At 45.3% G+C, this 14,875-nt stretch overlaps 1 protein-coding gene across 1 annotated transcript in view; it reads right to left on the bottom strand.

The window, feature by feature from the left end:
* Positions 1 to 14,875, bottom strand: part of LOC126526296 (uncharacterized) — a 137,575-nt gene that overhangs the window by 14,938 nt on the left and 107,762 nt on the right. The window contains exon 14 of the mRNA XM_050174202.2: positions 1,381 to 1,429. Within this exon, the coding sequence (XP_050030159.2) occupies positions 1,381 to 1,429 (49 nt within the window). The remainder of the gene's footprint in view (positions 1 to 1,380; positions 1,430 to 14,875) is intronic.

Raw genomic sequence — 14,875 nt, 5'->3', positions numbered from 1 at the left:
AAGCACTCATTCAAGAAGCTCCATACACGAAGTAGCCATTTTTACAAAATGACCTTTAGCATGCAAGCTCATGTGTCACACTTACATTCGGACGCAAATTATGCATTTGCACACTGCAGGACGTGCGAATCACCACAGATGAAAATGCTGTCCAAAATATAATTGTTACTGTATTATTTCCAACTAGAAGCAATATTTCCATGCAAAACTGGGCACTTGATCGGTTTCACTGGATTTCTTAAGCTAAACTGACAAATCTCTGTTCTCTATGCACCAATTATTAGCAGCATTTATATAGGTGAATTTGTTGGTGCTGTCATCTGCTGGAGAAGCACACAACCGAGTATTAAGTGTAACTCTTGTTGTTTTTTCAGCACATTCCACTAGTGCATTCAATACTAGTGTTTCAGTTGGCACTTAAGTATGAATGCCCCATTACTCCTAAAACAACTCTGCTACAACAAATGAGGTCTTTCACTGCAGAAGCGGTTTTTATCAATGTTTTCTGCAGACTTTCAAGTGCTACAAAAATCACATCATCGCCTGGCATACTGGCAACTGCCACACTTCAGATCGAATGGGCAGCTACTTCTAACTTGTTTGCACCCATCATGGGAAGAATACAGTGCTGCAGACTTTCACTACGTTTTATCTATCCTAGCAACGTCCGAGCATTATCTCGGCAATCTTTTCGAGATTGGTTCTCAATATCAAGAGACAAAGCCCTAGTCTATGGTTATACAGACATGGAGGTTGTGATGCCACTGCCAAGGAAACGGTGGTGCCATCTGTTGCCGCTACAGCAAAGCACAGCACGCAGTGACAGAGATGGGAGATGGCACCACCATTCTGTTGCAGAGAAATTGTTGCAGAGTCGTGTTGCTGCCGACAACACACACTTGCCACTGACTTGGATTAGAGACGCTTCAGGCAGGATATGCCAGCACGTATGCTCCTCTCGCTCGTGCATCAATGTTCAGATGCATCGCATCAGTTTTACGTCACAACTGGCTTTTCTCGGTTTCTCACAGACTTCTGTTTCACAAAAACTGCATCATGCGACATGGCTCAATACAGAACAGCACGCATATAGAGAGTCTGCATATAGGTGTAACTATAGGCTTCTGGCACTACTCTAACAGATGCACCAGGTGCTCCAGATGCTCTATTTTCCACGGAAATTACGCGATGAAAAAAAAAAAAAAACCCTAACAAGCCGAAGATATCTCACGCCAGTATTCTTTTACTCCATAAATTTTTGAGAAATCTCTGCAATATACCGTGAAACTTTCCTCTCCATTGACGTTTCAACAAGAAATGCCTCTCCGAAGGAAAAATTCCCCTGCACACAATATCGCTGGACAGTCATATGGCACCCACCTCAGCTTGCGCAGTGTTGTACGTGCTGGTGGACGAGTCCATCGTGGTGCTGCACAAGAGAGCCACAATGGTCACGGACCGTGGTGTGTTATATCAATTATGGACACATTACCGGAATTAGTTTCACAAGCAAAACAATGAGCATAACAAGTCAAAGGAAGCGTAGACACAAGTTTAAGTCCACAATAGCTGCATTGAAAAAACTGTGTGAAGAACTATTTTCACTATTATTCTATTATAAGACAAGTACAGTTACCATCGCTGTTAAACGGACATCCTTTAAGTGACTTTTCCCTTCTCCTGTGCAAGGTGCATGCAGAGGCTTACTGTGTGCATAACTTGGATGTGCTAGCTTAAAGGGGTCCCGAGTCACTCCTTGGGCTTGGTAAAAAAACACATTTCGCGGAAAAAAATACTGCTGCTGTGAACAGCTCAGCTAAATTTCACAGTTGTGCAAGGCATGTGGAGTTCACAAGTGGAGAGCGAAGTTAACTTTTTCTCAAGCACACAGGTCTATAATCCGTTTTGAAGCTGCTAATACTTGCATATGTCATCACATGCGAGATTCTCACAGACAGCGGCTATTGGCCGGTAACCGACAATAATCCAGAAAGGTGCTTGAATCGGTGAGCTTCTTCTTGCTGTTACTGTCTATATTGATTGATGCAGAAAATTAAACAAGCTCAAGTAAGCCAAAATCTGCATTTCAAATTTTTAATAACTATTACGCATTTCGGGAAGACACCGACTATCGTCTGCTCCCTCTGGGCCGCACCCATTCAAGTAGGAATGAAACTCTGGCCACACTGCTTGTCAGTGTGGTAGCCATAAGCCCTCGCTAATTTAACTAGTTTTGAACACCCAACTAGTCTCGAACAACGCTAAGCTTACGACTAGCAGTTAGCATCTACAATAGATGTGTACCAGCACATGCTCATTCCTGGCTACTCCTGCTAGACGCCTTGGCCAGCATTGCTTCATTGTTCTTAATCACTTCGAATTTTTTTAGCTTCCCGGTCGCTGATGGCATAAACTGGTTTATTAATTAATCCACAAAAAGGAGACGTTAAAGAACTGAAAAATTATAGGCCCATTAGCTTACTCCCAGCATTATATTTACCAAAATAATCTCCAATAGAATAAGAGCAACATTGCACTTTAGTCAACTAAGGGAACAGGCTGGCTTCAGGAAGGGATACTCTACAATAGATTACATCCGTGTTATTAATCAGGTTATCAAGAAATACGCAGAGTACAATAAGCCTCTCTATATGGCTTTCATGGATTACGAAAAAGCATTTCATTCAGTAGAGATACCAGCAATCATAGAAGCATTGTGTAATCAAGGAGCACAGACCGCTTACGTAAATACCCTGAAAATTATCTACAGAGATTCCACAGCCACCTTAATTCTATACAAGAAAAGTAGGAAGATACCTATAAAGGAAGGGGTCAAGCAAGGAGACACAATCTCTCCAATGCTATTCACTGCGTGCTTCGAAGAAGTATTCAAGCTATTAAAGTGCGAAGGTTTAGGAGTAAGGATCGACAGCACCTCAGCAACCTTCGGTTTGCGATGGCATTGTTCTATTCAGCAACACTGCAGATGAGTTACAACAAATGATTGAGGACCTTAACAGAGAGGGAAAGAGTGGGGTTGGAGATTAATATGCAGAAGACAAAGATAATGATGAACAACCGGGCAAGGGAACAAAAGTTCAAGATCGCAAGTCAGCCTCTAGAATTTGTGGAGGAGTACGTTTACCTAGGTCAACTAATTGCAGGGAACCCTGACCATGAGAAGGAGATCCACAGAAGAATAAAAATGGGTTGGATCACATACGGTAGACATTGTGAGCTCCTGACTGGAGGCCTACCGTTATCATTGAAAAGGAAGGTATACAATCAGTGTATTTTACCTGTGCTGACATATGGAGCTGAGACTTGGAGACTGACAAAGAAACTTGAGCGCAAGTTAAGGACCGCACAAAGAGGGATGGAACGAAGTATGCTAGGCATAACTTTAAGCAACAGAAAGAGAGCGGTTTGGATCAGAGAGCAAATGGGTATAGACGATATTCTAATTGACATTAAGAGAAAGAAATGGCACTGGGCCAGTCATGTAATGTGCAGATTAGATAACTGTTGGACCATTAGGGCAAAGAATGGGTACCAAGAGAAGGAAAGCGCAGTAGAGTACGGCAGAAGACTAGGTGGTGCTACGAAATTAGGAAATTTGCGGGTGTTAGTTGGAATCGGTTTGTGCAGGACAGGGGTAATTGGAGATCGCAGGGAGAGGCCTTCACCCTGCAGTGGACATAAAACAGGCTGATGATGATGATGATGACAACAACAGAGAAACATTTGCATGTCCCTGATAGTGGCGCAGTTCTAGTACTTTGTTGGAGAGCACCAATGATATAATAATTATGTCAGAAAACACTACTAACTTTTGGCCACGACCACAATGCTACAAGGCTTCAAGCACCCTGGATTGTTGACGAGTTTTAGTGTTCTGTACAAGTACTCTAGAATTAACAATTCGAAGTGCTTAACCCTTTCAGTGTCACTGACATACCGGTATGTTTACACATTTCTGCTCAACCATGTCACTAGTGTACCCGCATGTTCACTCTCCTTTTAGGAGCATATTTTCTAGGAGTGTGCAACTACTCAAACATTCAATTATGAATCGAATAGTGAACTTCGAATTTTATGAAAGGAATATCTAGTGCTTGATTTTTCGAATATTCAATTTTTCGGATAACAGGAACCTACGGTGAATGACCTGGCCGTGGTAAGTGCCTTCACTCCATTCCCATGGTGCATAATGTCTGTTGGTACAAGGTTTGACCAGGTTGACTAGACCGATCGAAACGGTTTTTTGTTAGTTAAATGCGGTTTAATGGCGCAAAAGCAGCTAAGGCTACGCTGCACCAAACATGAGGTGTTTTAAATTTTACTTTAGAGAGGGGAAGGCTGTGTTAATAATCTATATTTTAGGTAAAAAGCCAGTGTCTGCTAGAAATTTACGAACGTCAGCTAATGGGACTATCGGATTATCTCTTAAAATTAAAGCAGGGTGTAAAGGTATGTGTGGTTGGTATAAGCTGTGCAAAAGGTTTTGTCTGTGCATTTCAATATGTGTACATGTCAGTAATATATGTGTAACTTAGTCGTTCTTGCCGTTTCTCGCATGTTCGTAAGCAAATAATTGTGTGTGAGGTGTGTGTGCCCAATGCGTAGTCGGCATGAAACTACTTCAAAGAACCGCTCCTGGTGGTTACATGACTTCCACTCACCAAGTATGGGTCTAGTGAGACATAGCTTGTTGTCTGCACAATGGTCCCATTCATGTTTCCACTTTGACGTTGCGTAGGACGGGGATGAGGGATGTCGAGGTGTAGGCGAACGGGATCGACGGCCTTGCGGTGAAGGCGAGCGGCTTGTGGTGTTTCCCCGAGCCAGAAGGCAGGCATGATATGGTTTAGAGAGGGGCGACAGAGGCCGAGGGTCTCGGTCGAAGCGGCGATCAGCATATGGTCGAGGCGACGAGTACCAGTGGCTACTACGGCAGTGGTGGGAGATGTGACCGACCCGGGAGCAAGCAAAGCAAATTGGCCTGTCATCCGGTGTTCGCCACTCAGAGGGGTTCCGATATCAATTCGGGAACGACTGTCGAGGGGCAGCAGAGAAAATGACAGGAGCGTAGGGGTGGGACGTGGGCGGACGGCAGGCTGGATGTCCATGTTTATAATTTCTCGGCGGACAACAGCTTGAATGAGCGAGATGGTCATGTTGTCATGCGTATGGGAACAGTGAGAACTTGGCCTCAAGTGGCCATAGCCTCAAGTTCGTGGCGGCTGACCTGTGTCAAGCTTGGCGTTGTAGGTGGATGTGATGCTGGAGGGTCGTTGCAGAAGGAAGTGGCAGCTGTATTCGGAAGTTGGTCGAAGCGTTGTACGATGCGTTTGCTCTTCGCTTGCTTAAAATTCCGGCATTCCTTAATGATGGACTCAACAGTTGAGCAGTTCCTGCAAAGCAGAAGGTTGAACGCATTGTCCGCGATGCACTTCAAGATTCTCAGACCTTATCAGCATCCAGCATGTCCGTGTCCGCTTTACGGCAGAGAGCCAGAACGTCTTGAATATAAGCGACGTACGATTCGGTTGATGTCGGGGCACGAGATGCTAGCTCTTGCTTGGCCTCCATTTGATGTCCCACAGGTCTTCCAAAAAGATCGCGTAGCTTTTCCTCGCAGGAGTCCCAGCTTCTAATGTCGGCTTCAGGCATCTCGAACCATAACTTCGCGGTTTCTCCCAAGTAAAATGTCACGTTGGGCAGCAAAATTGTGGCATCCCACTTGTTGTGCTTACTGACGTGCTCATACGACGTCAGCCAGTCTTCGACGTTGACCTTGCCAGTGCCGATGAAGATTCCAGGATACGTAGTTGGGGTAACACTACTTCCGCTGGTGTCTGAGTGGCGGAGTCAGCGTCAGTAGCCATAACAGTGGAACTGATGTGACGCCCGCTGCGAAGATCCAGGGCCGGCTTGTGGTGAGATTACCCCGGCACCTCCACCAAAATGTTACGGGGAGAAAATATATGTATTTACAATATATACAGTTACAGTTAAACCTTGATATAACGAAGTTGATAAAAGCTCGCAATTTTTCGTTACATGCAGGTATCGCATGAAGGCTCGTACGAATGATGCAGAAATGAAAGCAGATTGCGCAAGATATCCGTGAAGGTGAATTCACCCTTCAAGCATTTATTTTACAGCAAAAAAAACTGCGTAATTTCCGCTTGCTCCTTCTGCACGAGTGAAGGCACAACACGCCGCTCCAAAGAAGCTAAATCGTGTAGAGCTCCTTCATTGTCGCGCGAGCCGACGAAATGGCGCAAATCGTTCATTGCGTTCATCACCTCCTTTGCATAGGCACGTCACACGGATCTGCCTCACAGGCACCATCATCACCGCCATCGAGATTTTGCACGCTTTCAGCTACTGCTGCATTAGTCATTTCTTCTGTAGCCACGGTGGCGTTGTCGGCACACAAAAAGTCACTCAGTTCAACGTTGTCGGCCACATCAGACAGAGTAGAAAAGTCCTCCTCCTCCTGCTCCTCGGCACCAGCCTGTGCGTTTTTGGCTATTCCGGCCTTTAAAAAGTAATTCACAACAACTTCTGCTCTGACCTTTTGCCAGGAGGCAGCAAGCATCTCGACTGCTTGATAAATGTCAATCTTCATCTCCTGTTCCAGACGGATGTCAAGAAGTATCTTCAGGATTAGTCGGCGCCGGTGACAGCATTTAAAACCGTTAATGACCCCTTTGTCCAGGGGTTGTATTAGGGACCTGCAGTTGGCCGGGAAGTAATGCAGTTCGATGTTCGACAGCTGCAGGCATTCGACATGGTGCACCGAGCAAGTGTCCAGGAGTAGGCAAACTTGACAGCCTTGCCGCTTGACGTCCTGGTTGAATTCCTTTAACCACTCAGAAAACATTGGTCGAGTCATCCATGCTTTGGCATTCGCCACATACTTCACGGGCATACGCTTTGTTCCCTTAAAATACCTGGGACGGGCACTTTTGCCGACAACTAGCAGGACTCGCTTGTCTGTGCCGTCGAGGTTGGCACACAGCAGAATCGTTATGCGGAACTTGCTCTGCTTTCCGCCGCGGCAGTCATCGCCTTTTAATGCTAGTGTGCGGCCTGGAAGCATTTGATAAAATAGAGCTGTCTCGTCGGCATTGTAGATCTCAGCCGCCTCGAAGCGACTCAGGATTCCAGGCAGCTTGTTAGCCACCCACGAAGCAGCAACATAGCTGTCTGCGGAGGCAGATTCGCCGCTGATTACTCTTCTGACGACACCGTGCCGGCTCTTAAATCCCTGCAGCCACCCGTTGCTTGCCTTGAAATCGTCATGGCCTGAGATACACGCAAAATCCTCTGGCTCGCGTGTCCAAAAACCATGTGACCACTACCTTGTCCACATCAGTGTATGTGGACAGCTTCAGTCTTTTTTTCTTCGAGCTTGTTCCCGACTCCACTGCGTTTCTGATGCTGTGTTCCGCACTCAAAATCATTGGTAGTGTGCTTGCTGGAATGCTGAAACGGCGGCAATGTCCTTCTTCTCGCCCGCGGAGACGGCATTTAAAATTGCGAGTTTGTCTTCAAAAGACAGAACTTTTCGTTTTCTGGCAGTAGAACTCATTACGACCAAGCTATGACGCAGTTACAAGCGGAGACGCACGACTGCACGCCGACAGGCAGGCCTAGCACCTCCAAAACAAGTCGGACAAACCAGTACCAGAGCACAGTTGACACACGCACACGTGCAGACGCAGGACAACACTCAAAATGGCGAATGTAACATGCCGTCGTTCGTCATCGTCCCTCCCCCTCTCCCTTCCTGCGCCCTGGCAATGAAAGAACCGGCTATCAGCGTTGCTTTTAAAGTGAATTCTTACACAGAAGTGTGTCTAAGCTGTCGAAACAAATGAAAATCACAAAATAAGAATGCTTCTCCTCAAATCAACAAAAAAAAAAAAAAAAAAAATTCTGCAAGAGAAATGAACTGCCGCTACCAATGCCACCTGGTGTCACGCTAGACAAGCAAAGCCTGAAAATACTGCTATGTTAGGCACGAAGCGGCGCTAGTCGCCGCAATCATCATCATCATCGCTAACTGCTCGGTCGCGGCGATCCCTGGCGTTCGTGTAGCTGCTGGCTCCTTACAGTATTAATATTCACTAATATAATGCACTTCTTCGGCCGAATTTTTCTTAAAAGTGCAAAAAGTAATGACTGATCATCGTTGCAAGTTCGTTACATCAGGGCTAACCACCGCAATGCATTCGTTACATCAAGGTAAAAAATACAAGGGCTTCAATGGGGGCAGCGTTGGGGAATTCAAAAACTTCGTTAAATCCAGGAATTCGTTACATATAGGTTCGTTACATCCAGGTTTAACTGTACAAGGGTGTAGCTCAGTGACCAGGGTAACACCATCAACTGATCTTCGAGACACTTCAATCTCCTCTTCACCTGCCAACGTCATTTTGTCCACAGCGGCACAAACTCATACGTGACATTATGGAAGTGCTGCCTTTGTTATGTCTTAGTACGCTGCCATCGATGCACATCTATCAGCTGCTTCGTTACCCGGTATCCCAACATGGCTTGGTACCCAGCAGAAACGAACTGATCTCCCGTATTTGTTAAGTACCACCACTTCTGTTTTTCAGCAGGCTGTTTGTACTTTAAAAATTTCTTTGTATAATTCACTGAACTGGATACATCCCAAAAAAGTTCGCCAAGTATATCTGCCTGTGCTTGTATTGTTGTTTGTGTGCCTGGATTTGTAAGTAACGGTATTGTGTAAGATGAGTACTCTCCCCGAAACTTTCTGACCTGTTCCCACATTCGTTTAGACGTGACTGAACTGTTTATTGAAGATACGTATTTCTTCCACGATGATTTTTCTGCCTGCCTTCGAATAAGTCATGCTTTGGCTTTGGCCTCTTTAAAGCATAATACTGTATCCACCCGCATAATGATCGCACTTTTTTGTCAAAAAGATTGCAGCAAATTCAGGGGTGCAATCATTACGCGGGTTAAATTTCCTACGAAAAGCAATTTTTTTTTTCATCCGGCATTCGCTGCGGGATGACAACAGGTCAACAAACAGGCGGCTGCCACTGTAACAGTGTGGGACACCAGAACAAAAATGGTGGCTGGCGTAGCAAACCGAACATGTCGAACGAAATTTTTTCTTTTCGAGAGCTAGTACATTAAGCGCACTGAAACAGTTTCTTCCATATCAATAATGAATAATATGATTAATATCGACAAGTCTGTGGCAATAACATAGCCATGTCCACTTTGAGGGGACAGAAACAGAGATGAGTGTGCTTAGCTGCCAGTGACATAGAAACACATGGTGGGTATGCTGCGGAAACTGCGGCATTTGTCTTCACTATTATCCTAATACGGCACGTTTCCGCTAAGTGCGGGCGAATATCTTAGCTGTGTTACAAGCGTCGGCATATGAATAAGATACACTCCTAACATATCAGTGTAACATATCAATTAAATTTTCCAGGTCTCGAGTAGTGAAATGGCTATGGGGAGGAACGTGCAATGAACAGATGGTGACGGTCTTAAACGATAAAACGGTGACAGCTACTGCCTCGTACGGAGTATTTAAAGGGACACTGAAGTGAAACAATAAATCCTTTTAGACTAATGAAGCGTTGTTTGCGGACCCTGCAGGCAGTCATTTAAAAAAATAGTTTGATAATTAGATGAGAAAATGAAGGTCCAAGTATAAGTATTTTAATTCCGCACCGAAACCCTAGCGCCAGTACATCAGCGTGACGTCATTGATTCCAAAGCATGTTTTCACATTAGGGCCGCGTTGGCAGAATGAAAGTTCCCGAAACTTGCCATGTTTAATATTTGGTTTCTTTAGAACACAATGTCAGGGTGTCTACCAAGTTGACATTTCCAAATTCCCCGAGTTTTCCAGGTTTTCCCTGAATGCCTTTGCAAAATTCCCTGAGTGATGCAGAACTACGTTTTTTTTAGATGGGCTGAAACCATATCACCCGATGCTGTCCCTGTCTAGTAAGCATATGAAAAAATTAAAGAACTACTTAATCCAATTTGAAAACTAAGGAGTAGTGTTTATGTTATTCAAAAAGAGAATAGAAGGGAGGAGTTAGTAAAATGCCCAGCAAATAAAATGTCTCCGAAAAAAATTGCAGATCGAGTTGGACATTCTCAAATACAAATAAAGAGGGGAATACAGAAGCAAATATGTTACAATATGAGCTATTTCTATCAACTGATAGCAAGCGCAGTGGTATAAGGCCCGAACTTTGTCACAATTGAGATTCTCTCTCAACCGTTCGTAAGTCAACCTCAACTGTCCTGACATACTCTCAGCCTGCGCACGACGCCTCAGTGCTGTGTTTCACTGCTTGAAAGAGTTTATTTTGGTTTGGATGAGGGACACTTGCATCTCGAGATCAGTCAACACTTTGTTTCTTGAGCTCAAGCTCCTTCAAAACGGTGGCAGCACGCTTCCTTTCCCGTTCATTCCTCAATGCGTAGGTCCCTTCTGTTGTGGTTTTTCCGCCGCGCGTTGGCTCCACAGACCATTTGAAGTGTCCTCTTAGTTGTACAGTGAACGTCCGATTTTTTTGGACTCCCTAGGGGCCGCGAAAAAGTCAGAAAAATCGGCCAGTTGGAAAAAAGAAATGCATGTCATTTAATGCCCTTAAGGTCTCAAACCGCCACAGGCACATTCGAAAACGCTCTGAAGGCCTGTCGGTACACGTATTAGGCATATTGGTGCTCGTACTGTGACAGGAAATACCGGGTGCACGCATGTATAATTAAGGAATACATGCTGTGTCCCGTGGCAATAGCCCCTTCCCACGCTTGTTATGCTGCACTACAATACTTTTGAGTATGCTTCACCAAGCGACACTTATGTACAGAGGCGAAGCTGACTTTCAAGAACTGGCATTATGCAGCGCTACATGCTTTCCAAGCTTCTAAGCCAATCGCGACAACCACAAAGGCGGAGTCCGTGCCATTGCTGACAGCTGCGAATTCTTTCAATAAAAAACAAGGCACCTAACGGCAAGATGCTTCATAGCGAACGTCGAAGCAGCTAAGCCTAGCGCTGCTGCAGTGGTGGCTACGGCTGCCAGCGGATCTGCTTGCAAAAGCGCCGATTCGAGGCGGCGAAGTAATCAAAATGGCAGCAGTGGTGGCTTTGATTAATGCCGTTTCGGACTTGCGGTCACGGCAAAACGTCCGGAAAATCGGACGGCGAAGAGTTCTTGCATCCGAAATTTCAGACGTTCTGATACATTGACTCTATGGGGTACGTGGTGGTGCCACGAAGTCGTCCAAATTATCGGGAATCCGCAAAGTCGGTCGTTGACTGTACACTGGCAACTCCTCCAGCTGACGAAAGGGCGTCAAAGACGATTCATTAAGATTCCCGTCTGTTACTCCAGCCAGCATTACCGCGACTTTCAACCCTATTAATAAAATTACAGATAATTTTCCCTGATAGAGGCACAAAATTCCCCGAGTTTTTCCAGACTACTCAACATCTCTGAGAATTCCAGGTTTTCCCGGTTGGTAGACACCCTGAATGTAGTCAATCTGTACCGCTATATATACTTAGTAGGCCCTAGAAGACGCCATCAAAATCCAAGACGTCACAGCCCCCACGTGCGGGAACTTCAGTAGGCGTTGCCACCCGTATTTCGTTCTTGCGCTTTTCCTGACTTACCAAACGTCTTATCATTGTAAGAGCGGTGTTTTTGGTGTTGTAGAACGGTAATTTACTGATGCAGAAGAAATCATTTTCCACTTTAGTGTCCCTCTAATATAATGTTTCGTGTGGGGTGCCACCTTGGACAACAATAGCGACACCTCCTAATAGACGGCTGGAGTGCTCGTGGTCCTTTCTTACGACAGTAAAACCTTTAAGAAAATGTGTATTTTTGGGGCCTAGGATCATTTTCTGAAGGCAGAATGCTCCTGGTGATAACTTATTTATAACGTCTTTGATGTCACCTAGAGGCCTATACAATTCCAATGAATGATGAAAGCCATTTTAATGGAATTGGAAAAATTTACTTACGTGTGCAAGCTTATAAGTTGTAGGTGACATGTTTAAAGAGTTAATCACTTTCATTAAGGGCGGTAACTGTTTAGATTACCTGTCCCTTTTTTGGCGCAGTTACAAGATGCTTTTCCTTCTTGACATGCTACAAGGAGCGCAGATCATTTGGCGTCGATGACGCGGGGTTTTTTGGATTGACCTCTATCGCCTTCTCCGAGGCGCTGGATAATCGAGAGCCAGGCGCCGAGACGTGCATCTTGGGCCATGGAGTTTGGTTCAACTTTGGGCCCTGCGGCACTGCGGTCTGCCGGCCCGTCTTCGATGATGATGGAGCAGCACTGGCTGCAGCCATCAATGGGAGCCGGCTGGAGTTTCTACAAGAATACCGGACATGGACCCTGTAGGCTCCTGAAACCGGCGTGGCTCTGCCCCCTGCCGTGTCACACTGGCATAGCTTGCTTGAGGTAAGTGCCCTAGCCTTTTCCTCGCTTCATAGAATGAAATATTTTCCTTTACTGTGATTGCGATTTCTTTTTCTTTTTTCCAGCAAGGGCAGCTCTGCGAGTAAGCAGGAAGATCGCTCTTGCAATTGACACATAGTGCGGGAGCATTGCAGTTATCAGAAGGATGGTCATTGGCACTACATTTCGCACGTTTCTTTGCCTCTGCATGATTGTGATGTGTGCCTGAACCTCTGGCACTTGAAACACCACCTCGGTTTCGGTACGTACGGTCTGACGTTGATTTTCAAATATCCTGCATCGAGTGAACTAGGGACAGTGCTGCTACCAAATGTCAATATCACATGTTTCGTCGGGATCTGTTGGTCATTTCATCGTAGTGTGATTCTCTGTACCTTAATTACGTTTTGCTCCTGAAATCCTTCGAGGAGCCCTTCATCACTGAGGTTCAGGAATCTTCTTCTGATGTAACTCCCCTTGCTTGTGTTCAGTGAGAAGTGTGGAGAGATTGTCACTTTAATGTCACCGATACTGCTGAGTTCAGCTAGCTTTTCTAGTTGATCTTTCTTGGTCAGTTCAAGGAGGAGGTCTCTGCTAGCCATCTTAGAGCCTTTGTAACCAGGTAAAATTGTGTTTGCTAGGCGTTTAGAAACTAGGAATGGGGAGTTTTCTTACAGTTCTGTTGTTTTCACTGTGAAGAACATGGTATTTTGGAAATGTGTTTTCGCTTGGTTTTAAAAAGAACTGGAAAGTTGCTTCGGTGTGACCTCTTTTCAGAGGCCATTCCACAATGTGGAGGTACCATATTTACCCAAACCTAACCTAACCTACAGAAGGACCAACAAAAGCAGCATGTGGAAAGCACAGAAGCTTGTGTGAGGATCGTCCCAATTAGCCACCAGAAGGCACGCTGATCACATCGAATGCACAAGTTCGGTGTTCACGAATGCAGATTTATGTAGTCTGGAGCTTTCTACCAACATGCGAGCACACAGAGGAACTTGACACACATGCTCGCGGTAATTGCCAGCCGGTCAACCGAGGACCCAAACGCCACTCCAATGGCCATCAATTTACAGGCATGCGTGATCTCGCGACTATCACTGATGAGCCACCTGTAGGAACATCAGCAACGAGCTTTCCGCGATGCTTTGCAGCCCATTCTTACATCGGCTGGTGGTGAATTTTGGTCATGACCACACCACTGGCCAGTCTAGCCCGTTAGGTCTAATCAGAGACGATTGCCAGCACGTTGGGTGCTGGCAACTAAGTTACGGTTTCACATCGAACCAACACAGATCGACTCACAGCGGCTGCACGACTCTTGGAAAGCCGACAAACCGCCCCACCAACAAAAGCGAGTGCAAGGGATGACCGTTGTTCACGGCCGCCATTTTTGTGCAATTCTCTATGGTGGCCGCTCGTTCCGAATGCTGTTTGTAGGTGCACAACAGTTTCTTTTTGTAGTTTTGAGCGACCCATCAGAATCAGCTTTGGATGATGGGCTTGAAAATATAATGTGTTAGCACGATAACCCCCGCTGCAGACACATTTGCACATACAGCAGATGGACGTACGTGGACGGAAAAAAAAAGGGAGAGGGAGGAGGCATTCTGCAAACTTGCCATAATGAACCTCCTGGTTTTCGAATGCTTTACCGTCGGTGCCGACTGCAGTCGACTCATGCGGTGCAGATGACCACGTGGAGCGGTGCCAAGTGATGCGATGCATATTGTCTGTCATGTAGATTTGTCTTCAAGAGCTGACGATAACACACGGAAACTACCTGCTATACAGATAGAAAAGCCCTCTTGTTTTCTGTAAGAAAACTGGAAAGCAAGACTTTCCAAGTAATAGAAGATTGCCCGTAAGCATAGTATGGTCCACTGTTAAACTGAAAACCCCACTGGTACAAAGCTTCGCTATTTCTTCAGCTTAAGAGGGGGAAAAAGCACTCGAGTCTATTTCACAGACATTCTATCGATAAAAAATATTTTCCAGACGTTCGTATACGAACTGAGTTATCAGTGCTTGCATAATAACACGGTGTTTCATGTAATAATTAAGCGTAGAGCACGCTATGCATCTGGATTCATAGGTACCCGAGTCAGCCTAGCAAGCTTCTTGTTAAATAATGTGATTAGCCTCACGAGCATGTGCAGCACTGTGTTTCTTAGCACAAAATTTAGAAGCATAAAGGTTTGTTAAATTTTCTGATATTCAATATTCGATTCTATATTTGGCATTTCTTTTTCCTTGATTCGATTCCCTATTCAATTTGAAATCCACTATTTGGTATTCGCACCGTACTAATGTTTTCTCCTCTCTCGGGCCTTGCTCACTTGGGATTTTCATTAGAGGCTGCGAAATGCAC

The sequence above is a fragment of the Dermacentor andersoni genome, chromosome 8 (assembly GCF_023375885.2).
Source record: "Dermacentor andersoni chromosome 8, qqDerAnde1_hic_scaffold, whole genome shotgun sequence".
NCBI classification, from domain to species: Eukaryota; Metazoa; Arthropoda; class Arachnida; order Ixodida; family Ixodidae; genus Dermacentor; species Dermacentor andersoni.
The sequence above is the reverse complement of the archived record's forward strand: the minus strand, read 5'-3'. Positions and strand labels throughout refer to the sequence as shown.